The 26,014-nt window shown below is 39.3% G+C and overlaps 2 protein-coding genes across 2 annotated transcripts in view; one reads left to right on the forward strand and one right to left on the reverse strand.

Moving 5' to 3' along the window:
* Positions 1–26,014, forward strand: part of MAP3K2 (mitogen-activated protein kinase kinase kinase 2) — a 97,596-nt gene that overhangs the window by 23,454 nt on the left and 48,128 nt on the right. The window lies entirely within an intron of this gene.
* Positions 265–11,757, reverse strand: LOC106990950 (small ribosomal subunit protein eS1-like). The gene has a single exon (XM_042243603.2). The coding sequence runs from the start codon at positions 11,728–11,730 to the stop codon at positions 10,936–10,938; it is 795 nt and encodes a 264-aa protein (XP_042099537.1). The 5' UTR covers positions 11,731–11,757; the 3' UTR covers positions 265–10,935.

Raw genomic sequence — 26,014 nt, forward strand, 5'->3', positions numbered from 1 at the left:
TTGAAGTCTTCAGGCTTCCCAGGTGTCTCAGATGGTAAAGAATCCACCTGCAGTGTGGGAGACCTGGGTTCAGTCCCTGGGTTGGGAACATCTCCTGGAGGAGGACATGGCAACCCACCTCAGTATTTTTGCCTGGAGAATCCCCATGGACAGAGGAACCTGGGAGGTGACAGTCCATGGGGTCGCAAAGAGTTGGACATGACTGAGCGACTAAGCACAAATTTCAACATCTGGACCTACCCAGAGTTTGTCTCTACTGACAGCTTTTTAAAAAAAATCTTAAGTGTGGGTCCCACTTTACTCTTTGTTTGCTTACTTCACTCCCCCCCCCCCCCCGGAAAATTAGATAATATAGGAATTTTGGATTGGACTCTTTAAAAAAAAAAAAAAACTTTATTCTTTTAAATTTATTTATTTTAATTGGAGGCTAATTACTTTACAATATTGTCGTGGTTTTGCCACACATTGACACGAATCAGCCATGGGTGTCCATGTGTTCCCCATCCTGAACCCCCCTCCCACCTCCCTCCCCATCCCATCCCTCAGGGTCATTCCCAGTGCACCAGCCCTGAGCACCCTGCCTCATGCATCGAACCTGGACTGGCGATCCGTTTCACATATGATAATACACATGTGTCAATGCCATTCTCCCAAACCATCCCAGCCTCGCCCTCTCCCGCAGAGTCCGAAAGGCTGCTCTACACAGCTGTGTCCCCTTAGAGCCAGCTTCAAATGCAGCTCGATCTGTGGAGTGCGCCGTTGCCCACGCTTGTTGGGCTGTTATCATATTGCTTAGTGATCTTTTGTTTGCTTTCCTGTCTGTGTCTTGTAAGGCAGACTCCCTAGGGTTGCCCTGTAATTGTGTGACTTAGTAGTCAGGCAGTGATTGGGCAGAGGTTGCATGCAGATACCTCAAAGATGACTTCAGCCATCTTCCGGTGGGTGTGTATGAATAGCACAAACTGAAGGCAGCAGCCACATGGACCTTAGTTTTCGTTTTGTACCTGGCCCTTTTGGGTCTGTTCATGCCTTGGGTCTGTGCATTCATGTCTGTGCGTGCTCATAGCTTCCTACTCAGCTGGGGATTTGTAGAGTCCATCGAGCACTTCTGTGGCTCTCTGATTTTCAAGATCTTCCTGTTAAGTTTTTGGCCAGTCTGCCTTTGCCTTCACCTGAGGCACTTTTCTTCCTCCTCCTCCTAATAGAGTTACTGGTTTTCCCCATTCATTTTTACCGTGTTTTTTCCTTTTATTTTTGGTGTTGGTATTTAGTGTGACTTTTCATCTTTCACTCCAAATCACGTCAACCCCTCTAGCAAGAGTTGCTGAGTTTCAAAACTGTTGAAAGTTCTTATGTAGACCAAGCTAGGTTAGTGTTGGGAATCTACAGACTGCCTCTGCTTTACCTGAAGGTCTGGTAGTTTTCCATGAATAAATACTTCTCAATTTGTTGTTTATCTTTTGGTAATTTCCAAATCCCTGAAATAGTTTTTGGCAATTTGTCCAGTTTTATTCTTATTTTTGGAGACGAGGATATGCTGACTTCAGTATTCTGCATTAACTGGAAGTCCCAGATTCTTTCTTTTAAAATTTTTATGATTTTATTCATTTATTTTTGGTTGTGGGGAGTCTTGTTGCTGTACAGGCGTTTTCTCTATAGCTGTGGTGACCAGGGCTACTCTTCGTTGCAGCGTGCAGGCAAGCACAGGCTCTGGTGTGTGGACTTCACCAGCGGATTGTGGGCTCTAGAGCATGGGCTTAGTAGTCGTGGCGCGTGGGCTTAGTTCCGCAGGACGGGGAATCTTCCTGGCTCAGGGATCGAACCCCTGTCTCCTCCACTGGTGGATTCTTTACCAGTGAGCCACCAGAGAAGCCCCCCAAGGTCTTTTTATTCTGTCTTCAAAATATGCCTTGAATCCATCTTTTTTTCTCCATCTTCCCTGATGCTATATTATTCTAAACATTTTAATGTATCACCATCTCCCTCTGGACCTAAGTAATCTTATAACTAGTTTTTGCTGCTTATGTTCCTTTTACAGTTCATTCTTTAAATAATTTTTTGAGTTTGCAAATGTTCTAGATTTACAGGAAAGTTTTTAAATAGTGAAGAGGGTTCTTGTACTCTGTATCCAGTTTCCCTAGCGTTAGCATCTTAGGTATACATCTGTCACAAGTAAGGGAGCAGTACTGATTGTTTCTGTTTAGTTGCTAAGTTGTGTCTGACTCTTTGCAGCTCCATGGTCTGTAGCCTGCCAGGCTCCTCTTTCCGGGGGATTTCCCAGGCAGGACCGCTGGAGTAGGTTGCCATTTCCTTCTCCAAGCATTATTGATACATCTTTATTAACCTCATACTTTCTTAAGATTTCATTGTCCTTTCTCCATTGCAGGATCTCATCGAGGATACAGTGTTGCATTTGGTTTTTATAATGCTTTAATTCCTCTGGATTGTGGCAGTTTCTCAAACATTCCTTGTTTTTAATGACCTTGATAGTTTTGAAGAATACTGGTGAGGTGTTTCATTGACTGTCTCTCAAATTTCATTTTGATTAATGTTTTCTTATGTTACTTAGTTTTTGAGTTCTTGGAGGAAGATCACAAAGATAAAGTGCTATTTTTGTCACATTTTATAACATCGTATTAAAGGCTGAGTATGGCATGACTGAATAAATGGACACGGACTTGGGCAAACTCCAGGAGATGAAGAGGGACAGGGAAGCGTGGTGTGCTCCTCGGGGTTGCGAAGAGTCAGGCACACTTGGTGACTGAACAACAGCATAAACATGATTTCCTCACTGTAATGCTGGTATTGGTCGCCTAGCTGAGGCAGTAGTCATTGTATTTCTGCTCCGTAAAGTTACTCCTCCCCTCTTTTACAGATGAAAATACTCTGTAAGGATTCTTTTTTGTTTGCTTTTTTGCTCAACATATGTTTTAACTTTTAAGGATTTTTTGCTCAATATGAATAAATACCCATGTTTTATAACATGTATATGTAATAAAGTAAATGAGCAAACTAACATTCAGTGTTTGAATTTATAATATATCCTGTCTGTGCCTGATACACATTTTGGCTATTTACTGAGCAACCAATGTGACATTAAGAACAGATGAAAAAACAAACAAAACCCAACCAACCAAACAGGGAAAACCCCTCAAACCAAATTGTGTCTTACTTTGCTTAAAACCATTAGCAGCCCTCCGGCGCATCACACACTCTGTCTAGCTTCCTCTGTGACCTTGGCTGTAGCTCTGGCTCGCAGTCTCGGTGCATGCATTGCCGCTCCCTCTTTGCTTTGTAAGATACTGATCACGCAGTTCTTCCTGCAGTTCCTGGAGCATGCTGAGCTTTTTGGGCATTTGTGTGTGCTTCTTTCCAGCTTTGAAAGTTTTCCCGCTGACCTCCTCAGTTTCAGAGGTTTTCCATGTTCTCTCACTCACTGTTCATTCTCTTCATTGGTACTTGGTAGTCACATGTTTTGTCTTCCTCATTAAAGCGTAAGCCTCGAGAGTACAGCAGCATATGCGGCACATAGTGAGTAGACACTTAATAACTTGTTCTTTGTTTGTTTTTTAAGACACTAGTGAATAGTAGTCCTCAAAAAGTGTTTGAAATGGAGAAATTTGCAGTGTTAGTAGATCATTTGGAATACACAGTCAATTCCTACATTGAAGAAGTAAATGGTTGCATTTGAAGGAAAGGACAGGGTAGGATCATTAGGTTTTAGAGTTGAGTCTTGTTGGTATTTTGCAAGAAATAAGAGTTTTGGGGGTTTTCTTGGTATTTTTAAAAATTGTGGTGGTGGTTTAGTTGCTAAGTCATGTCTGACTCTTGCAACCCCATGAACTGTGTAGCCTGCCAGGCTCCTTAGTCCATGGGATTTCCCAGGCAAGAATACTGGAGCAGGTTGTTTAAAATTGTGGTAAAATACAGATAACTTAAAATTTACCATCTTCACTATTTTTTTAAACTGTATAGTACAGTGACATTAAATATACTAGCATTCTTACATGCCATTGCTAGTACATTTCACTGTCACCACCATCCATTTCTAGAACTCTTTTTTTTTTTCCTAGAACTCTTTGATCTTGCAAAACTGAAACTCTAGATGCATTAAACAAAACTCCTTTTCCTCTGACAACTTTCTTTCTACTTTCTGTCTGTGTGAATTTGACTTAAATAAGTAGAATCATACACTATTTATATTTTTGTTGACTGGCTTATTTCATTTAGTAAAATGTCCTTAAAGTTTATCCCTGTTGTAGCATATGTAAAGATCGAATTCCTTTTTAAGGCTGAATAATTCTCCATTATATATATGTTTCTCTGATTGCTCAATTGGTAAAGAATCTGCCTGCAATGCAGGAGACCCCAGCTAGATTCCTGGGTCAGGAATATCTGCTGGAGAAGGGATAGGCTCCCCACTCCAGTATTCTTGGGCTTCCCTGGTGGCTCAGCTGGTAAAGAATCTGCCTGCACCGTGGGAAACCTGGGTTTGATCCCTGAGTTGGGAAGATCCCCTGGAGGAGGGCATGGTAACCCACTCCAGTATTCTTGCCTGGAGAATCCCCACAGAGAGGGGCTTGGTGGGCTACAGTCCATGGGGTTGCAACTAGTTGGACACAGCTGAGCGACTAAGCACAGCACAGAATGGTAACTTAGTTTTTAATTTCTGAGGACCCACCAAACTGTTTTCCATAGTGACTGTACATTCCTACCAACAGTATACAGGAGTTCCAAATTTTCCACATTTTGCCAACATTTACTTTCATTTTTCTTAACAGTAGCCATTGTATGGGTGTGAGATGATATTTCATTGTTTTGATTTTGTGTTTGTTTCCCTAATGATTGGTGATATTCTTTGGAGAAATGACTTGAGTCCTTTGTCCATTTTTTAGTCTTTTTTTTTGTTGAACTGTAAGAGTAACTGATAAATTTGGACATTAACCTCTTAACAGATAAATGATTTGCAAATATTTTCTCCCATTCCATGGATTATCTTTTCACCCTGCTGATTGTGTCCTTTGATGCACAGAAGTTTAAAATTTTTTAAAGTTTTATTAAGGTGTAACTGATAAAATAACTGCACATATTTGATGTATACAGTTTTTGAGTTAGTACATAAATGAACACTCAAGATGCTGTTACCACAATTGGAGTAATAGAAACATGCAGTGCCTCCCCCAAATTCCTTGTGTCCCTTTCCCCGCTTTCTTTTTCTGGTGGTGGAAAGGAGTAAGTCAAGGCTATATATTGTCATCCTGCTTATTTAACTTAAATGCAGAGTACATCATGCAAGGGCTGGATGAATCACAGACTGGAATCAAGATTGCACGGAGAAATATCAACAATCTCAGATACACAGATGATACCACGCTTATGGCAGAAAACAAAGAGGAGAGCCTCTTGATGGGGGTGAAAGAGGAGAGTGAAAAAACTGGCTTAGAACTCAACATTCAAAAGACAGAAATCATGGCATCTGGTCTCATTACTTCATGGCAAACAGATGGGGGAAAAGTGGAAACAGTGACAGATTTTATTTTATTTTCTTGGGCTCCAAAATCACTGCGGATGGTAACTGCAGCCGTGAAATTAAAAGGTGCTTTCTCCTTGAAAGAAAAGCTATGACAAACCTATACAGCATATTAAAAAGCAGAGACATCACTTTACTGACAAAAGTCCATATAGTCAAAGCAATGGTTTTTCCAGTAGTCATGTGCAGATGTGAGTTGGACCAAAAAGAAGGCTGAGTGCCAAAGAATTGATGCTTTCGAACTGTGGTGCTGAAGAAGACTCTTGAGAGATGAAACCAGTCAGTTCTTAAAGGAAATCAGTCCTAAATATTCATCGAAAGGTCTACTGCTGAAGCTGAAGCTCCAATACTTTGGCTACCTGATGAGAAGAGCCAACTCATCGCAAAAGACCCTGATGCTGGAAAAGACAGGCCAAGAGAGACTCAATGGACATGCGTTTGAGCAAGCTCCAGAAGATAGTTGAAAGACAGGGAAGCCTGGTGTGCTACAGTTTATGGGGTTGCAAAGAGCTGGATATGACTTACCAACTGAACAACAACAAGAATACTTCCCATGACATCTACCTTCTTAACAAAATTTGAAGTGCCCAATACCATATTAATAACTTTAGGCAATATGTTTTACAGCAGATCTCTAGAACTTAAATCATCAGCGTAACTGAAATTTTACATACATTGAATAAAAATGCCCCATTTTTGCTACCTGACAACCCCCCCCCCCCAATCCAACAGCCACAGTCTTATTCTGTGCTTCTGTAAATTTGACTGTCTTAGATGCCGCATATAAGTGGAATCATGCGTTGTTTGCCTTCCTCCACCTGGATTATTTCACTTAACATAACGTCCTCTGGGTTTATCCATGAGGTGTTTTAAATTTTGATTAACTCCAGTTTATCTATTTTTTTCTCTTGTTGACTGTGCTTTTGATGTCACATTCAAGAGATTGTTGCAAAAATGGTTTCCCTTTATACTTTGAAGAGTTCTGTTGTTTTAGCTTTTACATTTAGGTTTATGATCCATTTTAAGGCGGTTTTTGTGTCTGGTGTAAAGTACCAGCTACTTTTTTTTTTTTTTTTTTGGCATGTGGATATTTTCCAGTTTTCCCATCACCATATTATTAAAACACTATGCTTTCCCTCTTAAATAGTCTTGACACTCTTGTCAAAAATCATTTGACCAAATATGCAAGGGTATAATCCTGGGCTCTATTCCATTGGTCTTTATTACCAGTACTGTGTTGTTATGATTACTGTAACTTTGGAGTGAGTTTTAAAATCAGAAAGTGTGAGTCCTCTAGTTTTATTTTTTTCAGGATTGTTTCGATTATTTGGGATCCCTTGAGATTTCATATGAACTTTTGGATGGATTTTTCTGTTTCTGCAAAAAATGTCATTGGGATTTTGATAGGGTTTACATCAAATCTATTGATCATTTTGTGTCGTATTGACATCTTAGTATTAAGTCTTCTAATTCATGGACATGGGATATGTTTCATTTATTTGTGTCGTTTTTATTTATTTAGCAGCATTCTGTAGTTTTCATTGTACAAGTCTTTTAGTACCTTGGTTAATTGATGAGTACTTGATTCTTTTTGATGCTATTGTAAGTGGGATTTTCTTAATTTCATTTTCTGATTGTTCATAGTGTGTAGAAATTAATTGGCTTTTGTGTGTTGACTTGTAACAATACACGCAGTGTTGTTGAATATGTTTATTAGCTTCAACATCCTGTATGTATGTGTGTACACATAATCTTTAGCCATTTCTGTATTTGAAATCATTTCGCCTTCAAATAGAGATAATTTTGCTTCTTTGATTCTGATGTGGAAGTCTGTCTGTTTTCATGCCTGTTGCTCCTACTAGAACTCCCAACACTGTGCTGAGTAAGAGTGGCCAAGTGGACGTCTGAGTCTTGTCCCTGGTCTGGACAGGAAAGGCGTAGGGAGAAGCCTTCAGTGGTTTGCCCTGAGTGTGATGTCAGATATAGGCTTTTCTTATATGACCTTCATTATGCTCAGGGGATTTCCTTCAGTTGCTAGTTTCCTGAGTGTTTCATCATGAAAGAGTATTAGATTTTGTTAAATGCTTTTTATGCATCAATGGAGAGAACTGTTTTTTCCCCCTTCCTTCCCTTAATGTGATTTATGACATTGACGTTGTCATGTGTTGAATCATCCTTGCCTTGTGATAGTCAACCCCACTTGATTGTGGTGCGCAGCCCTTTCGCCATGCTGCTTAGTTTTGTTTCCTAGTACCTTGTTAAGGGTTTTGTATCAGTATTCATAAGAGATCATTGGTCTGTAGTCTTCCTGTCATGACTTTGTCTGGCTTTGGTATCAGGCTAATGTTGGCCTCATCCAGTGAGTTAGCAGATTTTCCTTCCTCTTCAGTTTTTTGGAAGAATTTCTTCTAATGTAGAATATTACCAGTGGAACCGTCTAGACCTAGACTTTTCTTTTTAGGAGGTTTTTGTTTGTTTATTCATTTGGGTTTTTTTTTTGTTGTTGTTTGTTTTTTAGCTGTGCCACATGGCATATGGAATCTTGGTTTCCCAACCAGAGATTGAACCTGTGTACCTCCTACAGAGGAAGTGTGGTGTCCTAACCACTGGACTGCTAAGGAATTTCCTGATTATTTTTACTTCTGTAATGTTTCCTCTTTCATTTTTTATCTTAGTTATTTGACTCTTCTCTCTTCTTAGTCTAGCTAAAATTTTGCCCATTTTGTTGATCTTTTTGAAGAATCACCTCTTGGTTTTACTGATTTTTCTTTTATTATTTATCTCTTTATTTTGCTTCTCTCTGCTCTAATCTTAATTTCCTTTCTTCTGCTAGCTTTGGGTTTAGTTTGTTCTTTTTCTGGTTCCTTAAGATGTAAAGTTAGGTTGTTGATTTGAAATCTTTTCTAATATGTACATTTACAGATATAAATTCCTCTCTCAGCACTGCTTCCACTTCATGATAGCTATACATTTCTCTTTTAGCGCTGCTTTTACATATGGTGGTGTATATGTTTCCGTACTGCTCTCTCCATCCATCCCACCCTCTCCTTCCCAACCCTCACCCCGTGTCCATAAGTCTGTTCTTTATGTCTGCATCTCCTCTGCTGCCATGCAGATAGAATGATTAGTACCGTCTTTCTAGATTCCATACATGTGGACTAATATGTGATACCTGTTTTTCTCTTCTGACATACTTCATTCTGGATAATAGTCTCTAGTTCATCCACCTCAGTAGAACTAACTCAGATGCGTTCCTTTTTTATGGCTGAGTAATATTCCATTGTGTATCTGTACCACAGCTTCTCCATCCATTCATCTTTCGACGGACATCTAGGTTGCTTCCACATCCTAGCTACTGTAGATAGTGCTGCAGTGAACACTGGGGTAAATGTATCTTTTTCAGTTACGTTTTTCTCAGGGTGTGTGCCGAGGAGTGGGATTTTTGGGTCGTGTGGTAGTTTCATTCCTGGTTTTTCAGGGACTGTCCATAGTCTTCCATAGTGGCTGTGCTGATTTACATTCCCTCAAAGAGTGGAAGGCAGTTCCCCTTTCTTCTCATGTTCTCTGGCATTTATTGTGTGTGGATTTTCTGATGATGGCCAGTGGGAGGTGGTATCTCCTTGTAGTTTTCATTATTGCGTTTGTCTAATAATAAGCAATGTTGGGCATCTTTTCTTGTGTTTATTAGCCATCTATATGTTTTCTTTGGAGAAATGTCTGTGTAGGTCTTTTGCCCACTCTTTGATTGGGTTGTTCGTTTTTCTGGTTTTGACTTGTATGCACTGCTTGAATATTTTGGAAATAATCCTTTGTCAGTTGTTTGATTTGCTGTTGTTTTCTCCCATTCTGATGGTTGTCTTTTCACCTTGTTTTTCGTTTCCGTTGCTGTGAAAAAGCTCTTCAGTTTAATTATGTCCCGCTTGTTTATTTTTGTTTTTATTTCATTACTCTAGGAGGTGGGTCATAGAGGATCTTGCTGTGATTTATGTCATGAAGTGTTCTGCCTATGTTTCCTTCTAAGAGTTTTATAGTTTCTGGTCTTAAATTTAGGTCTTTAATCCACTTTGAATTTATCTTTGTATATAGTGTAAGGAAGTGTTTTAATTTCATTCTTTTACATGCAGCTTTCCAGTTTTCCCAGCACCATTTATTGAAGAGGCTGTCTTTTTTCCAGTGCATATTCTTTCCTCCTTTGTCAACGGTAAGGTGCCCATAGGTGCGTGGGTTTGCGTCTGGGCTTCCTATCTTGCTCCGTTGGTCTGTGTGTCTTTTTTCCAGTGCATATTCTTTCCTCCTTCGTGAAAGATAAGGTGCCCATGGGTGCGTGGGTTTGCGTCTGGGCTTCCTATCTTGTTCCATTGGTCTGTGTGTCTTTTTTTGTGCCAGTACCATATAGTTTTGATTGCTGTAGCTTTGTAGTATAGTCTGAAGTCAGGAAACCTCCAGATCCATTCTTCTTTTTCAAGATTGCTTTGGCTATTTGGGGTCTTTTGTGTTTCCATATGAATTATGAAATTTTTTGCTTTAGTTCTGTGGAAAATGCCATTGGTTATTTGATGAGGATTGCATTGAATCTGTAGATTGCATTTGGTAGTGTAGTCGTTTTCACCGTATTGATTCTTACACCCCAGAAACATGGAATATCTCTGTTTCTGTGCTCTTCAGTTTCTTTCATCAGTGTCTCACAGTTTTCTGTGTACAGCTCTTTGTCTCCTTAGGCAGATTTATTCCTAGGCATTTTATTCTTTATGTTGCAGTGGTAAATGGGCTTGATTCCTTAATTTCTCTTTCTGATGTCTCATTGTTCATGTATAGGAATGTAAGTGATTTCTGTGTATTGATTTTTGTATCCTGCAACTTTACTAAATTCACTGATTAGCTCTAGTAATTTTCTGACACAGTCTTTAGGGTTTTTTGTGTATAATATTGTGTTGTTTGCAAACAAGAGTTTTACTTCTTTTCCAATCTGGCTTCCTTTTATTTCATTTTCTTCTCTGATTGCCATAGCTAGGACTTCCAAAACTGTGCTGAATAATAGTGGCAAGAGTAGGCACCCTTTTCTTGTTCCTGATCATAGATCTCTTTTAACTTACAATTTATTCATATCAGGATGGAGACTCCTAACCATTATTCATTTCTTTAAATGTGAAAGTCATTAAAATCTTGTTAGAATGGTTTGATACATTTAGATTGAGTAGCACTTTTGCCTGTCATTTTTAGGTGAAACATTTGATCTCAATTCATAATCTACTTGTGGATGGGGGAAATGCACTTACTCTTAAGTTATTAATAGTTGGAGTTTAGTATGGCAGATACTATCACACAGTGGGCTATTTCTTAACGTGTATTTTTTTTTTTTAACCACAAATAAGATCTTTTATTTTTCACCATTAAGAGTCTGCATTTTAAACCGATTCTTGGACTGGTGGCTCGTATCCATCAGCTCGTTCAACTTTGGCACCTGTCTCATCCCCAGTAGCTTTTCCAGAACTACTACCTTCACCATGTAGCTCCATGAGTTTTCCCAATTCAGATTTGGGCTTCTTCAGCATTTTTACTTTTCTAACGAAGACATCATGGAGCGGATAAGTAGATTGGCAAGCCTTTTCTGTGTCTTTTCCAATGCTATCTGGAATCAGTTTATTGACCACCTCTTTCAGGTCGTTGGTCTGCACCTCTCGGGTCATGATCTCCGTCATCTTCTTGCGGATCTGGAGCACCTGCTGGTGCTGGGCGTAAGAGGTCTTCCGAATCTGATTGTTGCGCTTTTTAGTAAAACCCACGCAGAACGGACGAAGCAAGTAACCATCGGTAGTCTTGACGTCAACGTGAGCTTCAATCATGGTCTGCCATTTTTTGACCATGGAGCACATTTTGTCACGGGTAAGATCCATACCATGAAAGTTGGTCAGGCAGTTTTTGCCCTGAACATCCTCAGTAATTAGCTTGAATTTTCTAAATGCTACTTCATCATTCTGCAGATCAGCAAGACTCACTTCAAAAACACGACCTTTGAGGCCATCAGATGCTATTTTGGTTCCTTGAGTTCTCGTGACCAGTGTTTTCCCAATATTCCTTATATTGAACATAGCTGGTGCTTTCACATCATACCAATCTTTTTTAGAAAATGGGTCAACCACTTTCTTCTTGGCTCCCTTTTTGCCTCCTTTCATAAGGCGCTTGTTCTTGCCGACCGCCATGGTGCCGCTCAGAGAGCCAAAAGGTCTTAACGTGTATTTTGATGACATATCTCTGTTAAAATCCATAATACTACTGCAGTGTCTTTTTCTCTTTTCTTTATTGGTCCATGGGCTGTTTGAGTGTGGAGTACAAAACTGTCTTACTAATGTCTTACTCATTTTCTTAGTATCTGAGCACTTGTGTAGACGTCCCTGCCCCCCCAACCCATTCTTTTAGAGTTAGTTTTTTGATCTTTGCAAGATAACTCCTGTCTTCTCTTATTCTCCACCTCCCACTTTTTAATTTTTTCTGTCTTTTATCCTGAAATACCCAGCACCTTCTATGAGCCATGCACTATTCTGTACATCAGAGGTGCAGTGATCAGTCATATCAACAGAGTCTCTGTTCTTAAGGCTCCCGTGTGCCAGTGGGAATGGAGGTGTAATAAATAAGTAAACTGACTAAAAGAATTTTTATGTGATGATATGTTTTATCAAGAAGCAAAAATAGGATGATGTAAAAAAAAAAGTGAGTGAGTGAGGGAAATGTTTTATATTAGATGGTCAGTAGACCTTAGTAGCCACTTAAAGACTCGGGGGAAAGACTCTTAGATGTAGCAAAAGTGAGTCAGGTGGTCCTAAGTTGGCTGTTGTGAGTTTAACAAGGTCTAATTGGTTATGCACAATTATTGTGTTATTTTAGGTAAATAAAGTATATAGCAATCAGTGAACTTAAGTGAATATCAGCTGCTTTCTTATAATCTGTTGGCTTATAGTGAAAGTGAACCTTAGACCAAATCCTTCCAAATATAGTAGACTTTTATTTTGCCATCATTTATTAGCAAGCAAGTTCAAAAATAGTAAGTGCCATCTGCTTCATAAACATGTGAACTCCTCAGCTTCCTTATCTTTAAGGTACTTCAGCCATAACTTGCATGAAAGATTCAGTTGATGTAAAGATGCAACAAAATTGTAGAGGCAGGAGTTGGTTAATCTTATTGGTGGCGTTAAATAACCAGACTCCTCGAAATGAATGACTGGCCTTGGCACTGTCTTTAAGAAGATAGGCTTTTATAGAAATAAACCACATACCTACGGTCAGTTAATCTAACAAAGGAGGCAAGAATATACAGTGGAAAGAAGTTAGTCTCTTCAGCAAGTGTGGTGTTGGGAAAACTGGACAGCCACATGTGCATGAGTGAAGTTAGAACACACCTTCACACCACAGACAAAAATAAACTCAAAATGGCTTAGAGACTTAAATAAATATGATACATGATACTGTAAGACTCCTAGAAGAGAACACAAGCAAAACATTCTCTGACGTAAATGGTGCCAGCGTTTTCTTCGGTCAGTCTCCCAAGACAATTGAAGTAAAAGCAAAATTAAGCAAATGGGACCTAATCAAATGTATAAGCTTTTGCATAGCAAAAGAAACAAAAAACAAAACGGAAAGACAGCCTGCAACCTGGGAGAAAATATTTTCAAATGATGCGACCAACCAGGGCTTAATTCCCAAAATGTGCAGACAGCTTGTACATCCCCATAACAGAAAAACAAACAACCCAATCAAAAAATGGGCAGAAGACCTAAATACACATTTCTCCAAAGACGACATTCAGATGGTCGATAGACGCATGAAGACATGCTGAACATTGCCAGTTACTAGAGAAATGGAGATCAGAACAACCATGAGGTGCCACCTCACACCAACCATAATGTCCACCTTTAAAAAGTCTACAGATAAGAGATGCTGGAGAGGATGTGGAGAAAAGGGAATATAGATTGGCACAGCCACCATGGAAAACAGTACGGAGGTGCCTTAAAGAGCTAAAACTAGAGTTGCCATGTGCGCCAGCAGTCCCTCTCCTGGGCATATATTGGGAGAAAACTCTAAGTTGAAAAGAAAGATGCACCCCAGTGTTCACAGCAGCACGTCTACAATAGCCAGGACATGGAAGCAGCTTAAATGTCCATTGACAGGTGTAAGGATAAAGAAAATGTGAGACATATATGTGTGTGTGTGCTCAGCCTTAAAAAAGAATGAAATGATGCCATTTGCAGCAGCATGAATAGACCTATAGGTTATCATACTAAGTGAAGTCAGTCATATACAGAAAGAAAAGTATCATGATATTACTTACATGTGGAATCTAAAATATGACACCGATGAATCTGCTTACAAAGCAGAAACGGACTCACAAATATAGAAAAATAGAAAATAAGCTTGTTTGGGGTGGGAGAGGGATAAATTAGGAATTTGGAATTAACTGTTACAAGCTTCTATGTATAAAATTGAAGCTGTAGCTCCAGTACTTTGACCACCTGATATGAAGAGCCAACTCAATTGGAAAAGACCCTGATGCTGGGAAGGATAAAAGACAAAAGGAGAAGAGGGTGACAGAGGATAACATCATTATCTCAGTGGACATGAATTTGAGCAGCCTCTAGGAGATAGTCAAGGACACGTAAGCCTGATGTGCTGCAGCCCATGGGGTTGCAAAGAGTCAGACATGACTTAACAGCAACAGCAATGTATAAAATAGGTAAAAAGCAAGGTGTAGTACAGGGAATTCCAGTTGAGCTATTTCAACTACTAAAAGATTTGTGAAACTCCAAAAAGATGCTGTGAAAGTGCTGCACTCAATATGCCAGCAAATGTGGAAAACTCAGCAGTGGCCACAGGACTGGAAAAGGCCAGTTTTCATTCTAATGGCAAAGAAGGTTCACACTACCGCACAATTGGACTCATCTCACACACTAGCAAAGTAATGCTCAAAATTCTTCAAGCTAGGCTTCAGCAGTAGGTGAACCGTGAACTTCCAGATGTTCAAACTGGATTTAGAAAAGGCAGGGGAACCAGAGATCAAATTGCCCACATCTGCTGGATCATGGAAAAAGCAAGAGAGTTCCAGAAAAACATCTACTTTTGCTTTATTGACTACGCCAAAGTCTTTGACAGTGTGGATCACAACAAACTGTGGAAAAGAGATGGGAATTCTTCAAGAGATGGGAATACCAGACCACCTGACCTGCCTCTTGAGAAATCGTATGCAGGTCAGGAAGCAACAGTTAGAACTGGACATGGAACAGCAGACTGGTTCCAAATTGGGAAAGGAGTACGTCAAGGCTGTATATTTTCACCCTGCATATTTAACTTATATGCAGAGTACATCATGAGAAATGCTGGGCTGGAAGAAGCACAAGCTGGAATCAAGCTTGCCAGGAGAAATATCAATAACCTCAGATATGCAGATGACACCACCCTTATGGCAGAAAGTGAAGAGGAACTAAAAAGCCTCTTGATGAAAGTGAAAGAGAGTGAAAAAGTTGGCTTAAAGCTCAACATTCAGAAAACGAAGATCATGGCATCTGGTCCCATCACTTCATGGCAAATAGATGGGGAACCAATGGAAACAGTGACAGACTTTATTTTTTTTTGGTCTCTAAAATCACTGCAGATGATGACTGCAGCCATGTAATTAAAAGGTGCTCCTTGGAAGAAAAGCTGTGATCAACCTAGACAGCATATTAAAAAGCAGAGACATTACTTTTCCAACAAAGATCCGTTTAGTCAAAGTTATGGTTTTTCCAGTAGTCGTGTATGGATGTGAGTTGGACTATAAAGAAAGCTGAGCGCCGAAGAATTGATGCCTTTGAACTGTGGTGTTGGAGAAGACTCTTGAGAGTCCCTTGGACTGCAAGGAGATCCAACCAGTCCATCCTCAAGGAAATCAGTCCTGTATATTCATTGGAAAGACTGATGCTGAAACTGAAACTCCGATACTTTGGCCACCTGATGCAAAGAGCTGACTCATTTGAAAAGACCCTGATGCTGAGAAAGATTGAAGGTGGGAGGAGAAGGGGATGACAGAGGATGAGATGGTTGGGTGGTATCACTGATTCGATGGACATGGGTTTGAGTATGCTCCGGGAGTTGGTGACAGACAGGGAAGCCTGGCATGCTGCAGTCCATGGGGTCGCAAAGAGTCGAATACGACTGAGCGACTGAACTGAACTGATAGTATAGGGAACTTTATTCAGTATCCTGTAATAAACTATAATGAGAAAAAATATGAAAAAGAATATGTGTATAAAGGTATAACGGAATCACCTTGCTGTACACCAGAAACTAACAGAATGTGGTAAATCAACTATACTTCAATAAGAAATTTTTTTAAATTAAAAATACAATAAAGGAGATAGATAGGCTTTTATATTTTGTTCATGCAGGGTAGCGGAGTGTTTCTCTGGTATTTTAGCCAGCCCATATATTTGAATTCCCACCAGTTTTGTGGATGAAAGCTCGTTACTAATATGTCTTTTATGCCAGTTAATAACCACCAGAACCCACATGCACATTTTTATCATAGCGTAAATGTAGGAGGAGAGCAGAGACAATAGTAACTGGAATGTAGCCTTTCTGAAGAAATAATTCCTATACATATTCCAGTTTTGTCATTTGACCTGATAATGGCCTGTATAGCAGTTTCTCTCTGGTATAGGATCCAGTCTAGGTTCAGGAAAGATCAAGTTGCTGTGTTTCTTTACTCTCCTTGAATCTGCAACATTTCCATAGCCCTTCTTTGACTTTTATCTGATTGACATTTTGAGGAATGCAGTCTCTTTGTTTCAATGCAGTGTTTCTCATTTTGTCTGAGTTTTCTTTATTTAATTATATTTAGGTTATACAGTCTCAGAAAGCTGGTTAGTTTATGCTGTTTCCTTCTCAGAGTATTAAACCTTGAGACACAGAATGTCCATCTGTCTTTTATATGTGATGCTAATCTTAATCACCTCATTAAGGAGTTGCCCAAATTCTCCACTGTATACTTACTGACTGCATTAGATTTGTTAGAGTGAAGATACTGTAAACAAAGTGTAAAGATAAGACATAGACCGTAGACCATAATGAACATATCCAACAGTTCTTGTGTTTAAAATTTTTAAATGTGCAAAAGGCTTGTTAAATCGTCACTTTACAGAAGAGGGTATCAGAATGGCCAGTAAACGAATGAAAATGGTATGCAGCATCATTACTCACCAGATAAGTGCAAATTAAAACTATAGTGATAAATGCATTACACAGCCACCAGAATGACCGCTGGGGTTGGTGAGGCTGTGGAAGAACTGGAACGCTCTGGCGTTACTGATGAGAGTATCTGCTTAACACAGTTGCTTTGAAGAAATGCTCCTCCATAACTGCTGAAGGTAATTATATGCACATTTTGGAGATTTAGCAGTTCCCTCCTTGGATATATATCCAACAGAAATGTGTGTATGTTTACCAAAAGGCATGTTCGAGAGGCTCATAGAGCTTTTATTTGTAATAGCCAGTAACTGGAGACAGCCTTCATGTCCACCAGTAGTAGAATGGGTGAATTAGTCGAGGTATAAGCTTATAATGGAATGTTGCACGGTGATGAAACTGAATAAAATACTTGTACAGATTATGTTGAAGAATTTCAGAGACATACGATATCAAGTGAAAATAGATACAGGCAGTTCCATGGTGGTCCAGTGGTTAGGGCTTCACTGGCTCTCACTGCCCAGGGCATGGGTTCAGTCCCTGGTCGGTGAGCTAAAACCCTGTAAATTGTGCAGCACAACCAAAAACATAAAAAAGAAAACTGCAAAGATAGGTCTTGTATGTTTCAGTTAGCATGGAATGTTAAAAGGCAAAACTAATCTATGGCAGTGAATGTCAAGATGAAGGTTCCCTTACGGGGAAATGGTGGCTGACAGGGGACAGGTACAAGGGAGTCTTCATGGGTCCTGGAAATGCCTGTATTTTTATCTGTTGTGGTTATGCGGGTGAATGGGTATGTAAAATGTATATTAAAAGTTTGTGCCCTTTAGGTAAGTTCTGCAGGGTGGTAGGTAAAAAATGATGTTTATACCTCTGTTCCCTTCTAAGAGTTTTTATACATTTAGCTTTTCCATTTTGTGTTTGATCCATGTTGAATTAATTTTTGCATAATGTGTGAGGTTATTGTTTTGGCATGTGGATATCTAGTTGTCCAGTACCATTTATTGATGAGTATTATTTCCCCAGTGTCTTAGCAATCATTTAACTATAGATGTTTGAGTTTATTTCTGAACTCTCACTTCTGTTTCACCAGTCTCTCGCCTTATTTCGGTACCCCCACTGCTTTGATTGCTATAACTTTGTAGTAATTTTTAAAATCACTGGAGTTGGAGAGTGTGAGTCCTCCAACTTTATTTTTCTTTTTCAATATTGTTTTGGCTCTTCAGAGTCTCTTTTAGTTCCATATGCATTTAAGTATCACTCTTTTCATTGCTGTAAAGAAAGGTCGTTGGAATTTTGATAGAGATTACATTGAATCTGTAGGTAACTGAGAGTTTTACCATCTTAAAAACATTTTCTTCTAATCCATGAGCATGGAATGTCTTTCCAGATACTTAGATCTGTTTTAATGTTATTCAGAAGCATTTTATAGTTTTCAGTGTACAAGACTTGTTGTTGTTAAATATATTCCTAATCATTATATTATTTTGATGGTAATATAAGTGGAATTTATTTCTAAATTTTAATTCCAAATTGTTCATTGCTTGTGTGTAAAAATACAACTGATTTTTAAAATTTATTTTTTGTTGAAGGATAATTGCTTTACAGAATTTTGTTTTCTGTCAAACCTCAACATGAATCAGCCATAGGTATACAACTGATAATTTTAAGTGTTGATCTTGTATCCTGCAACTGTGCTGACCTCTTTCATTAACTCTAATATTGTTTTTGTGAACTTAGACTTTCTGTATACAAGATTGTCATCTGCAAATAAGTATAGTTTTGCTTCTTATTGAGTCTGAATTCCTCTTATCAAATATTTCATTTTCTTGCCTCATTTTCTGACTAGGACTCTAGTACAATATTAAATAAGAGTGGCAAGACTGAAATCTGTTTTGATCTTAGTAGGCACATATCCAGTTTTTGCTGTGGAGTTTTCATGGTTGCCCTGATCAGCTGCAGGAATTTCCTTTCTCTTCCTAGTCTTCTGAGTAGGCAGTTGGATTTTGGCACTTGCATTTTCTTTGTCTGTTGAGGTGATTATGTATCTTTCTTTTACTACACTTGATCTTAGCCAAAAGGCCGAGAAGCAATTGTATCTTTCTTTTATCTGTGTTTTATTACATTGATGTTGTGTGCTGAACCCACCTTGCTTTTGTGGGATATATCCTATAGGTTTCTGGCGTAGAATCCCTCTTTTAAATGTTCTGGATTAGATTTGTTACTGTTTTGTTAGTGTTTTTCTATATTCACAAAGTTATCAATCTGTAGTTTTCTCTTATAATATCTTTGTCTGATTTGATTATCAGAGTAATACTGGGTAATAAAATATTAATAATGGTGGTAATTCTTCCTTAAATGTTTGAGCCATCTATCTGGGTTAGGACTTTTTATTTGTGAAAAGCTTTAAAATTTCTGATTCAGTCACTTTATTTCTTCCAGGTGGTCTTATTCACTGATGTACAATTATTCATAGTATTCCCTTTTCCTTTTTGTTTCTGTAAGGTTGGTAGTAATTCTCCTTTAATTCCTTAGATATTTGAATCCTCCTCCTTTTTTTTCTTGGTTAATCGTGCTAAAAATTTGTCAGTTTTTTTGATCTTTTCATGTAACCAACTTTTTGTTTCATTGATTTAAAAAATTTGTGCTTTTATTTTCTGATTTGTTTGCATTTCTAATCCTTATTGTTTCTTTCCTTCTACTTGCTTTGGACTTAACATGCTCTTACACCTTTTAAGGTAGAAGTTTAGGTCACTGATTTGAGATCTTTCTTATTTTTTAATATAATCATTAGCAGTTATAAATCTGTCTCTGATTTCTTGGGGAGGGGCATGCTGTGTGGCTTGTGGGATCTTGCTTCACTCACCAGGGATTGAACTCAACATTGAGAGTGTTGAGTCCTAACCACTGGACTACCAGCAAATTCCCAGCAGTTACAAGTTTATCTCTAAATTATACTTTAGATGCATCCAATGCTTTTCAGTATGTTTTAAAATTTTCATTCATTCAAAGCATTTTCTAATTTTCCTCGTTACTTCTTTTTTGTCTCATTGGTTCTTTAGGAGTGTGTTTAATTTTCATGTTTGTAAATCCCCCAGATTTCTTTCTGTTACCAATTTCTCATTTCATTGTTGTCAGGGAACATACATCGTATATCTTTTTTCTTTTATTTCTATTCAATTGTATTTTTATTCTGTTGACCAAAAGGGGGAAAAATCTGTTTGGCTTTATGGTTTGCCTTCCATGCATATGGTTATCTAAAGTTCTATATTCAAAGTTATAAACTTCTATAGTTAGGAAAGTCTTGCTAACACTTTGTTTTAATAGATACTTTATAAATATCTATGATCATGGGTTACCAGTAGTTTTTTGTTGGTGTTGTTGTTCATGCACATTCACTTACTTATTTTTTGTCTTTTAAGCTTTTTCTTTTGTATTGAAGTATAGCCAATTAGGGCCTCCCTGGTGGCTCAGACAGTAAAGAGTATTCCTGCAATGCAGGAGACCTGGGTTTGATCCCTGGGTTGGGAAGATCCCTTGGAGAAGGGAATGGCTACTCACTGCAGTATTCTTGCCTGGAGAATTCCATAAACAGGAGACTGGTGGGCAGCAGTCCTTGGGGTCACAAAGAGTTGGACAAGACTAAGTGACTGACATGTTCACTCACTACTATAGCTGATAAACACGTTAGAACAGTTTCAGGTGGACAGCAGAAGGACCCACCTGTACATGCACCATTCTCCCCCAGACTCCTCTCCCGTCCAGGCTGCCACACAACACGGGGCACATTTCCCTGTGCTCCACATCTGGACCTGGTTGTTACCCATTTTAAATACAGCAGTGTGTACATGTCGATCCAAAACTCCCTAATGATTCCTTTCCCATTTTTTTCACCCCTGGCATCCATAAGTTTGTTCTCTAAGTCTGTGAGTCTATTTCTGTTTTGTAAATAAGTTCATTTGTATCATTTCTTTTTAGATTCTGCATATAAGGGATGTCATGATATTGCACCTTCTCTGTCTGACTTCACTCATTATGACAGTCTCTGGGTCCATCCATATTGCTGCAAATGGCATTATTTCATTCTTTTCAATGATTGAGTGATATTCCATTGTATATGGGAACCACGTCTTCTTTATCCGTTCCTCTGTTGATGGACATTTAGGTTGCTTCTGTGTCTTGACTATTGTACACAGTGCTGCAGTGAACATTGGGATGCATGTTTCCTTTCAGACCATGTTTTTCTCGGGGGTATATGCCAAGAATATTTCTTAAATCCATTTATACTTACTGAGACAAGTTTTATTGCCTAACATGTGATCTGTCCTGGAAAATGTTCTACATGCATTTGAGAAAAATGTGTATTTTGCTCTTTTGGGGTTGAGTGTACTATAGATATGCTGTTTATCTAAATAGCATTATTTTATCTATATAGCATTTTATAGCATTACCTAAATCTTCATTTTCTCATTGATGTTTCTGTCTATTTGTTTATCCTGTATTGAAAATGAAGCATTGGACTCTCCAGCTGTCCTATTTTAGCTGTTTCATATCTTTTCTCATGTATTTTGAGAGTGTTGTTACATGCATACCTGTTGGTCATTACGTATCTTGCTGATAAGTTGGCCACTTTGTCACTATAGGTGTCCTTCGTTGCCATTAACGACCACTTTGTGATATATTCCATTTTTATGCTAATAGTGTAGCCTTTTGGCTACTGTTTGCTTGGTATATTTCTTACAGTCTTTTAATCTATTTTGTGCTTGAATCTAAAATGTGTCTGTTGTAGACAGTATATAGTTGTCAGGTTTTTTGACCCAGTCTGCTCACTTCTGCCTTTCTTCATTCTGCTTCTGTATATCACTATGCATAAGGGAGGATCACATCTGCCGGTTTTGCCAGGTGTGTTCTGCATGTCTTATATCTTTTTTTGTTCCTCATTCCTTCATGAGTGCCTTCTTTTTGTTAAATAGATATTTTCTAGTGTGCTGTTTTAATTTTCTTGTTTCTTTTGCCATTTAAATAAATGTATACTTCAGTAGTTGACCTGGGGATTAAAATCAACATCTCAACCTACAACAATATAGTTTGAGTTAATACCACTTAATTATAGCGGCATACAAAACTTTCCTTCTGACTCCATCCCTTGTCTGTCCTTTGTGCTATTGTCGTTATATAAATTATATCTACATAATATGCACCGAACAGCATGCTTAAAATTATTGATTTATGCAGTTTCTTTAAACTTGTCTATTAATTTCCTCCTGCTGCTTGTGTAGAAAAGAGTTAAGGTAGACCTGGCTCCTTATCCTTGAAATAACTGCTTATGATGCCTGCTCATTGCTGGCATCTGAAAATTTGGATTTCAGGAGGGTTCCCACCTGCCTAACTGCCATGAATGGCTCACTGTGCCTAAACTGCTTATACAGGCAATGTAGTTTATGCTGAAGGGAATCTGGAATTTTGATACAGGTCTAGTTAGTCTGACATTTGGGCTTCTTCAGGGTTGGTTTCTGTTGATTGTTTTTTCTCTGTGTATGGACCAATGTCTTTGTATGTCTTTTTTTTCCTTGAAAACTGGACATTTAAAATATTATAATGCATCACCTCTGGAAATCTGGTTCTTCTACCTCCCCTGTATTTTTTGTTGTTGTTGTTATAATTTGTTTTTTTAATGATGTTTCAGAAATCATTTTTTAAAGTCTGTATTCTGTTGTATGTGGTCCCTGAAGACTGCTCCTAATTTAGTTCTCATCTCGTGATTAGACAGATTTCCTTAGATACTTGGAACCTTTAAGTCTCGCAGTCTTTCGGGGTGTGTGTGTGGGTGTGTGTGTGTATGTTGGGGCTGGCCTTTAACATTCTCTCAGGCATTTACAGTTCTACCGCATCTTTCACTTCAGTTCAGTCGCTCAGTCGTGTCCGACTCTTTGCGACCCCATGAATCGCAGCACGCCAGGCCTCCCTGTCCATCACCAACTCCTGGAGTTCACTCAGATTCACGTCCATCGAGTCAGTGATGCCATCCAGCCATCTCATCCTCTATCGTCCCCTCCTCCTCCTGCCCCCAATCCCTCCCCGCATCAGAGTCTTTTCCAATGAGTCAACTCTTTGCATCAGGTGGCCAAAGTACTGGAGTTTCAGCTTTAGCATCATTCCTTCCAAAGAAATCCCAGGGCTGATCTCCATTAGAATGGACTGGATGGATCACCAAGGGACTCTAAAGAGTCTTCTCCAGCACCACAGTTCAAAAGCATCTATTCTTCGGCACTCAGCCTTCTTCACAGTTGAACTCTCACATCCATACATGACCACTGGAAGAACCATAGCTTTGACTAGATGGACCTTTGTTGGCAAAGTAATGTCTCTGCTTTTGAATATGCTGTCTAGGCTGGTCATAACTTTTCTTCCAAGGAGTAAGCGTCTTTTAATTTCATGGCTGCAGTCACCATCTGCAGTGATTTTGGAGCCCCCCAAAATAAAGTCTGACACTGTTTCCACTGTTTCCCCATCTGTTTCCCATGAAGTGATGGGACCAGGTGCCATGATCTTCGTTTTCTGAATGTTGAGCTTTAAGCCAACTTTTTCTCTCTCCTCTTTCACTTTCATCAAGAGGCTTTTAGTTCCTCTTCACTTTCTGCCATAAGGGTGGTGTCATCTGCATATCTGAGGTTATTGATATTTCTCCCAGCAATCTTGATTCCAGCTTGTGCTTCTTCCAGCCCAGCGTTTCTCATGATGTACTCTGCATAGAAGTTAAATATACAGCCTTGACGTACTCCTTTTCCTCTTTGGAACCTGTCTGTTGTTCCATGTCCAGTTCTAACTGTTGCTTCCTGACCTGCCTAGGGGTTTCTCAAGAGGCAGGTCAGGTGGTCTGTATTCCCATCTCTTGAAGAATTTTCTACAGTTTCTTGTGATCCACAGAGTCCAAGGCTTTGGTATAGTCAATAAAGCAGAAATAGATTTTTTTTTTGGAACTCTCTTGCTTTTTTAATGATCCAGCGGATGTTGGCAATTTGATTTCTGGTTCCTGTGCCTTTCTGAAAACCGGCTTGAACATCAGGGAGTTCATGGTTCATGTATTGCTGAAGCCTGGTTTGGAGAATTTTGAGCATTACTTTACTAGCGTGTGAGATGAGTGCAACTTTGCAGTAGTTTGAGCATTCTTTGGCATTGGCTTTCTTTGGGATTGGAATGAAAACTGACCTTTTCCAGTCCTGCGGCCACTGCTGAGTTTTCCAAATTTGCTGGCATATTGAGTGCAGCACTTTCATAGCATCATCTTTCAGGATTTGAAATAGCTCAATAGGAATTCCATCATCTCCACTAGCTTTGTTCGTAGTGATGCTTTCTAAGGCCCACTTGACTTCACATTCCAGGATGTCTGGCTCTAGGTGAGTGATCACACCATTGTGATTATCTGGATCATGATCTTTTTTGTATAGTTCTTCTGTGTATTCTTGCCACCTCTTCTTAATATCTTCTGCTTCTGTTAGGTCCAGACCATTTCTGTCCTTTATCGAGCCCATCTTTGCATGAAATGTTCCCTTGGTATCTCTAATTTTCTTGAAGAGATCTCTAGTCTTTCCCATTTTGTTGTTTTCCTCTATTTCTTTGCATTGATCGCTGAAGAAGGCTTTCTTATCTCATCTTGCTATTCTTTGGAGCTCTACATTCAGATGCTTATATCTTTCCTTTTCTCCTTTGCTTTTTGCTTCTTTTCTTTTCACAGCTATTTGTAAGGCCTCCCCAGACAGCCATTTTGCTTTTTTGCATTTCTTTTCCATGGGGATGGTCTTGATCCCCGTTTCCTGTACAGTGTCATGAACCTCATTCCATAGTTCATCAGGCACTCTATCAGATCTAGGACCTTAAATCTATTTCCCACTTTCACTGTATAATCATAAGGGATTTGATTTCGGTCATACTTGAACAGTCGAGTGGTTTTCCCTACTTTCTTCAATTTGAGTCTGAATTTGGCAATAAGGAGTTCATGATCTGAGCCACAGTCAGCTCCTGGTCTTGTTTTTGTTGACTGTATAGAGCTTCTCAATCTTCGGCTGCAAAGAATGTATTCAATCTGATTTCAATGTTGACCATCTGGTGATGTCCATGTGTAGAGTCTTCTCTTGTGTTGTTGGAAGAGGGTGTTTGCTATGACCAGTGCATTTTCTTGGCAAAACTCTATTAGTCTTTGCCCTGCTTCATTCCGTATTCCAGGCCAAATCTGCCTGTTACTCCAGGTGTTTCTTGACTTCCTACTTTTGCATTCCAGTCCCCTATAATGAAAAGGACATCTTTTTTGGGTGTTAGTTCTAAAAGGTCTTGTAGGTCTTCACAGAGCCGTTCAACTTCAGTTTCTTCAGCGTTACTGGTTGGGGCATAGGGTTGGATAACTGATATTGAATGGTTTGCCTTGGAGATGAACAGAGATCATTCTGTCATTTTGAGATTGCATCCAAGTACTGCATTTCGGACTCTTTTATTGACCGTGATGGCTACTCCATTTCTTCTGAGGGATTCCTGCCCGCAGTAGTTGATATAATGGTCATCTGAGTTAAATTCACCCATTCCAGTCCATTTTAGTCCGCTGATTCCTAGATTGTCGACGTTCACTCTTGCCATCTCCTGTTTGACCACTTCCAATTTGCCTTGATTCATGGAGCTGACATTCCAGGTTCCTATGCAATATTGCTCTTTCCAGCCTCGGACCTTGCTTCTGTCACCAGTCACGTCCACAGCTGGGTATTGTTTTTGCTTTGGCTCCATCCATCTGGAGTTATTTCTCCACTGATCTCCACTAGCATATTGGGCACCTACCGACCTGGGGAGTTCCTCTTTCAGTATTCTATCATTTTGCCTTTTCTTACTGTTCCTGGGGTTCTCAAGGCAAGAATACTGAAGTGGTTTGCCATTCCCTTCTCCAGTGGACCACATTCTGTCAGACCTCTCCACCATGACCCGCCCGTCTTGGGTGGCCCCATGGGGGTTTCATTGAATTAGGCAAGGCTGTGGTCCTAGTGTGATTCGATTGACTAATTTTCTGCGAGTATGGTTTCAGTGTGTCTGCCCTCTGATGCCCTCTTGCAACACCTACCATCTTACTTGGGTTTCTCTTACCTTGGACTTAATGTTGCACAAAGCCTCAAAGTTAGCCAGAGGTGAAAGCTGAAGGTTTTTTTAGGCCTTTCTTGACTGTGCAACAGACTTGGGAGTTTGCATAACTTCTAGATTTCTAGGAATTTGTTGGAGATTTTCAGAGTTCCCTACCGA

Source organism: Ovis aries, chromosome 2, assembly GCF_016772045.2.
Source record: "Ovis aries strain OAR_USU_Benz2616 breed Rambouillet chromosome 2, ARS-UI_Ramb_v3.0, whole genome shotgun sequence".
NCBI lineage: Eukaryota > Metazoa > Chordata > Mammalia > Artiodactyla > Bovidae > Ovis > Ovis aries.